At 40.8% G+C, this 6,573-nt stretch overlaps 1 protein-coding gene across 1 annotated transcript; it reads right to left on the bottom strand.

The window, feature by feature from the left end:
- Positions 1 to 1,715: 1,715 nt before the first annotated feature.
- Positions 1,716 to 5,401, bottom strand: LOC115554383 (endothelin-2). The gene is made up of 5 exons (XM_030371090.1): positions 5,057 to 5,401; positions 4,155 to 4,305; positions 3,514 to 3,627; positions 2,672 to 2,737; positions 1,716 to 2,579 (listed from the first exon to the last, which is right to left on the bottom strand). The coding sequence occupies exons 1-4, from the start codon at positions 5,109 to 5,111 to the stop codon at positions 2,725 to 2,727; spliced, it is 333 nt and encodes a 110-aa protein (XP_030226950.1). The 5' UTR covers positions 5,112 to 5,401; the 3' UTR covers positions 1,716 to 2,579; positions 2,672 to 2,724.
- Positions 5,402 to 6,573: the final 1,172 nt, after the last annotated feature.

Here is a 6,573-nt window from a genome sequence, read left to right as displayed (position 1 = left end):
TTTTCATTGGGTCATATATTACGCTGGCCGGCCTGTCAATGTACGCTTCGGTTGAGAAGTCAGTTACACACATGAAGGGTAGGATGGAGAGAAAAAATGTGTGGAGAGAACATTACCATTACGCTGGGAGATACAGATGTCCCAGGACACTGTGAACCTGCTTGTGAAATACATACAAGGATTGGGTTCAGCAGGGAACATCTCTAACTGGAACCAGATGTCACACCTGACCCGGCACCTGCATAGTAATATACATATGCAAAGATGAATCCCTTCATACCTACACTATCAAGATAAATAGTAACTACTTTAATATTAATGCTTTGGTTTGCAGAATAAATGTTTCTCCTTCACAACATTATGGTTCGTAAAATGTGTATGCAATACTCAGCACATTATTTGACCTTAAATAATGCATGCTATTATGTATAAAAATAAACTTACAAAAGTGTAAATTGATACATCAGCATCTCTCTTGTCCCTGTCAACAAGGTCCCTAATCATACTGTTGCCCCTTATATCTTATTAGGCCTATATAAAACATAAGTTCCTTAGTCTACTATTTCTTATTCCATGCTCCTTAAAGTCTACATCAAAAAGGTATTCTCTGTATGTTTTCGTACATTTGACTTATGTCTGTCACCTTATGAATCTATTTGAATTTAATTTATGTTATTGTAAACTGTACAAAGGATACATAATATTTATTTCCAACATAAATTGCTCTGATAGGAAACAGCAACAAAAAAAACAAGTGTTTGTTTTTAGTTGCTACCAGCTAAAACATTGCAACCAACAGTTACAGGGTCGTCAGGTACATCTCCAGCTTGTATTAGCCTGGTGGAATGCTGTATAAACCATTTAATGTATAATATCATGCTATTCAATCACGATTTTCCAACATTCCTTCAAATATAATTAAAAGGGGTTTGTGTTGTTGCCCATTTTGGTTAATGAGGTTGTGCAGGGTGTCTAGCAGACAATATGCATAGGCCTACATCACTAAATAAATTGGATGTAGGCCACCGATACACACGAACACTATCGCCTTCGCCTATCAGCTTCCTTCATATCTTATGGCAAGAATATATGGCCTCATTTAATACATGGCCGTAAAATAATTTAAAAGTGTGTTAGGGCGTTTGGCTGATGGCCCTTTAGGGAGTGTTTGTTGTCATCGATGAATATCAACACGTGATAAGGGAAGGCGCGGTTGTTGGAAAATATCTTGAAAAGATCTCGCGGTCTCTCCTTTCAACGATGGAAGGCTTCAAAAAGTTGACATTGTTTCAATAGAACCACACCATCATTTTCAATCACACTTACTTTAAAAATTGAATTTATCGTTCACTTCAGGCCCTGAATCCCCAGAAAATACATCTACCAGAAGCCTCCGTTTGAACTCAGTGAAGTGTTTGCTTTGGGTGAAAAATGTGGAACAGAAAACGGGTGCGTAGCGTACACGCACGAGCATGTCAGCAGCAAATCTTCCACATGGCCAGCACAAATCAAAGTACAGGGCTCATCCATGGCACACCCTCCACTCCACCTGAAACCACAGTCACTCCCTGAAGCCAGCCCAATAACGGTCACACGACATTTATATGCGCGTTCATGTGATAACATCCGCCGTATTTCTTTAAGAGCATCATCACAAAACATTAAACATTAAAAGTTGAAGTGATTTAATTATCAAAAGTTTAGATATTGTTTTAACTGATTTTTTATTTTTTTTTGGGGTTAAATCCAATATCTTCTGATTAGTAGGCCTATCGCCAACGCATTTCAATATGTGGGATTTTTATCACAACAAAAAAACATTCAGACTGTAGCCTAATGGAGATAAGATGTCAGCCATAGTTTATTCTTACATTCTAACCCTTGCCAACAATAACATTCATTGTCTCTAAAACACACACATCACAAATTCACATGTACACATAGGCCTAAATCTCTTACTCTTTTTTAAATAGAAACACTGACTTTCAGTATTTTTACGTTATTAAAATGTTTCATTAGAAATAAACAGTATTTTGCTAAACTAATAGATCAGTACATCATATCTCAAAATGCGTAAAACCACAATTATCTTCAGGTCTCGCTCGGCATAAAACTGTGACTGTCCTTCGAGCTGTTAGGCGGGTGGTCCGTTAAGGTGCAACCACCACTCACTGGTCAGTGATGGCCTAAACTCTTCATCTCTTGCTTCATCAACCACTGCAGAGAGAACCAGTTCTTTATTTGCCTTTCTTCAGCCAGTGCCGCAACATCTTCTCCGTGTCTGCGTGTTTCGATGATCGGTCTGTTTTCCACTATCTCGACCGTGGACTAACAGACGAGGCGCGACGGCCCTCTATCGTGCGACACGCGTTTCCGCAGCCCTTTGTTTACCTCTTCGTGTGAAAGTAGAACCATTTGTTCAGGTGCCTCTCTTTCTCTCCTCTCTCTCCTTCTATTTCTCTGTCTCTATCTCGCTATTAAATCTATATTTATTTTGGCCCACATTCGTCTCAGAGGCATGAAAGGCGTTCTTCGTGTCTAGATGGACAGCTTTATTTTGAGATCCATCAGCCAGACCTCTGCAGGGGAAATATAAGATACGAGGGTGAGATGTGAAGGGCTGAAAAGCCTCCAGAAGGTAAATATGGTGTTGTTATACATCCTCTCTCACCTGGGGACATTGAGCAGGTGGGCTGGGGGTCTCTTCATGGCACTTTCCGGAGTTCAGTTGGCCAAGCTGATGATGAAGATGCAAACATTTAGGCCTAATGATATTAAATATTTCGAAATGACAATGAATATATATTGATTAATGCCAGTGTTTGGGATGTTCTGGCCAAGCTGATGATGAAGATGCAAACATTTAGGCCTAATGATATTAAATATTTCGAAATGACAATGAATATATATTGATTAATGCCAGTGTTTGGGATGTTCTGGCCAAGCTGATGATGAAGATGCAAACATTTAGGCCTAATGATATTAAATATTTCTAAATGACAATAAATATATAATGATTAATGCCAGTGTTTGGGATGTTCTGTCAATCACATTATACTTTGATGTGATTTATAAAAATCATAGATGAGATAAACCTATATTGAATAAAAAAAAGCTATCTTCGGTTCTCTGTACATATTCAACATGGCTCTATCATCAACTAACTTACTTAAAGTTAACTTAAGTAAAGTAACTTAACCTAACACATTAACCCAATAACACTTTCATGTTCAAACACACCACACCGGCCTTGTGTGAGCGTATCTGTCACATCATGTTATTTGTTTCTGCCTCATCGCTAATCCCGCCCCTGCCTTCCTACTCCGAACTCCTACACACTCCGCACCGGGCGGTGTTCACCAGCTGTGTTCATTTAGGGCATGAGGATAGGATTATCCTGCATTATGTTGGATGACCACCCTGGAGGAACTCACTGAGTTTACGCATTGTCCGCAATCACAACATATGAGAGCTAATATTATCATCAGAGAGAACGAAGACATTCTACATCACCTTTGAACACAGAAGCGGGAGCAGGTGCGATCAGTTGGACTGGCACAGAAGCAGCGACCCGCGGCTCTCCGGCGGCGGGCCACGCTGCTTCCCAGGCCATAAAGAGTCGTTTTGCTACCAAGGACAAAAGAGATGGTCCATCACACGCCTGGCCGTAAGTCCTTCAACACAACTTTCTCGGTTGGATGAATAAGTAACCATGATGAATAAAAATAAGGAATTCAAAATAATAAAAATGTAATGATGTCTTCTTATGACTGCAATGACAGTTGAACCGACGTTGTTGTTGTTGTCCTCAAAACACTGAAAAGGTTTTTAGTGCTCGAAAAACGCTTGCTAACATTTTTTTCAGATTACCATGAACATTTTATATCAGGCAATGAAACATTATCTACTTTATTGGGTGTGGCTGGATGGGTTGGATTGTTTGTGTGTGTGTGTGTGTGTGTGTGTGTGTGTGTGTGTGTGTGTGTGTGTGTGTGTGTGTGTGTGTGTGTGTGTGTGTGTGTGTATGTGTGTATGCGTTTGTTTGTGCCCATGTGTGCGTGAGTATGCGTGTGTGTATGTAGCCACCATGCTAGTGTGTGTTTGTGTGCGTGTGCCCAGGCCTGATGTATGTGTGTGTATGTGGGTGCGCCCACCTCTGTGTATTGATCCAGATGATGTCCAGGTGACAGAAGTAGTGGCACTCAGAGTCCTGCCGGCTGTTGCAGGAGCAGCGTCTGGTTCTGTGGTGGGAGATCACCTCCCCACCTGGTTCTCCGGGTCGCCTTGTGGACGGGAAACTCAGACCTGGAGGACCACAAATATTTACCACCCAACTTAGAATAGAAGAATAGAATAGAATATCTTTATTGTCATTGTAACGTGAAGTACAACAAAATTAACACACAACGAACTTTCCACAGTAAAACATTATCCTCCACTGATCTCATTTGTTAATATGATTTCTACAATTATAAAGTCATAAAGGCTCACCCTAAAAACAGATAGAGAATTCATTTTGAAGGAACATGGGGTCAGATACAGAGTAAGGAATGCAGCACTATGCAATACTATATCAGAGCGCGTTTTTTGTGCTGGTGGACTGTAACTCAGCAAAGGAGGCAACATATGTTTTTTCCCTTGAATAACCTCCCCTTTAGTACAATTAACAAAGCAAACACAGACGACTAGTATCACTCTAATAGATAGATAGATACAACTTTATTGATCCCCAAAAGGAGAAATGTGTTTGTTGCAACAGGCCAGAAGCAGTGGAAAAACACAGGATACAAATATAGGATAAAAATACAACACAGTACAATATAATACAAATAAAAAGTACTAATGCAAACGAAATAGACACTGAGGTACATGCTAAACTAAATGCTGAAGTAAGGACAAGACAATACAAACAGAACAAACGCAAAGGGCAAACAAAACAGACAGTATAAACACTTTAAAAGATCAATTATAAAAGTGTAATGCAGACCCTAATGTATTCTCTGATCAAGTTACTATTTTCATTTGTTCCATGGAGAGTAAAGGCGGGTAGACTCACCGTCCTGCAGAGAAGAGCAAAAGGAGAGGAGCAGAATAGCGGTGCGAGGAGACATCTCTGTAGAGTTCTTCTGGAAGCTTTGCAGGGTACTAGGGCTGTTTATCGACTGATCTGTTAGTGGCTGCAGGTGGCCGAGGCCAGCGACTTATGCATCCCTCCTCTCCCTCCTCTCCCTGCCGTGATGTCACAGAGGAGGTGGGGCCCATGGCTCACACATTGTACACAACTCAAGTTATGTAGCCTCACACAACAAAGAATCAGGATCTCTGTTGTCATGTCGTTGCTCCGTCCAGCTCCCATCGTCATGCCTCGCCCACACAGCAATTACCCACACCTTCATCTGTTGCCTCTCTCATGGTCAAATAGTTGCCTTGACTACTGTTAGGGTAATAATCACCCTGGGTGCTGTGGTGGGTAGGGACCTGTATCGGTAGAACCAGACAGATAGACTGAATACAAAGGAAATGATCCTGCCTAGGCTGGTTTGGTCATTTGGCTTTTTACCCCATATGCTGTGCTGTGGCGGTCTGTACCAAGATTGTTATTGTAAACAAATGTTGTTAAAAACCAGGCTTTACGCAAAAAAATGCTACCAAACTGAAACAGTTATGCGTGTTTAAAAAACAGATAAAGGAGAAAAAGGTTTTAGTTTTGGTCGTTTTCAAATGAAAAAGGTGTATATCTTATAACTTTTTGGGGAATTTTATTAAACAATACTTTTAAATCTCGCCCCTGACAAATTCAACATTTTATGAGAAAAATTACTAAAAGTGACACTCTAAGAATTGAGTTAACTAGCATACCTGCTTAATAAACATTGAAAACTAGGCTGAAAAAAAAAAGTCTGAGCAACATAAAAATAGAAATGGAAATGGAAAAAGCTAGACCATGATAACCTCGGCCCGTTCGTAATGAATGGGGTTATGTGGAAATACAAAGTGGTTTTGTTAGGAATCACTTTGTAGTTATACACATACTTTTCTCACACTGTTTTGAGTCTGATGCAGTATCAATTGCCTTCAATGTGTCAGCATTTTATAAGTTGAGTTAATCTTCAAACTCCAGCAACCTAAAAATAGGCTCACATATCTCACAGCGGGAAGCTACAGATAGTGCTTAGATAAAGATGTGTGGAATGCTTGAAATGAGCGGTCAACAGATTACTACGCGGTGGAATGATAACAGATCCCTCCACACATTCTTACACAGAGCTGGGGCGGAGGCGCAGCTCACCTCCTCCATAAGCACAGCTGTGTGCCCCCCCCCCCCCTCCCCACACACACACACACACTCCATGCAGTGATCAGTCAATGAATAGACACATCAAAGGATGAGCAAAAATAACTGGACTCGCCACTGTTTGCTGCTCTCTGTGCCTGCTATGCTGTAGGTGTGTTTGTTTTTAATTAGAGCGTCCCATCCTCTCGGTGCCCATTACTCCTCAGTAAACATACTCCCCTTCTCTACCCCCCACCCCCTTGATTTGTTCTATTTTGGTCTCCCCTCCCTCGTCAGCA

Source organism: Gadus morhua, chromosome 11, assembly GCF_902167405.1.
Source record: "Gadus morhua chromosome 11, gadMor3.0, whole genome shotgun sequence".
Taxonomy (NCBI): domain Eukaryota; kingdom Metazoa; phylum Chordata; class Actinopteri; order Gadiformes; family Gadidae; genus Gadus; species Gadus morhua.
Note: the sequence above shows the minus strand (reverse complement) of the source record. Positions and strands in the feature narration are given on the sequence as shown.

Excerpts from the sequence above, each read along its gene's own strand:
- LOC115554383 (XM_030371090.1), bottom strand. The coding sequence starts at position 5,111 with ATGTCTCCTCGCACCGCTATTCTGCTCCTCTCCTTTTGCTCTTCTCTG. Across the intron at positions 4,306-5,056 it reads TTGCTCTTCTCTGCAGGACG|GTCTGAGTTTCCCGTCCACA; the intron begins GTGAGTCTACCC and ends GTGGTCCTCCAG. Across the intron at positions 3,628-4,154 it reads ATCTGGATCAATACACAGAG|CAAAACGACTCTTTATGGCC; the intron begins GTGGGCGCACCC and ends TGTCCTTGGTAG.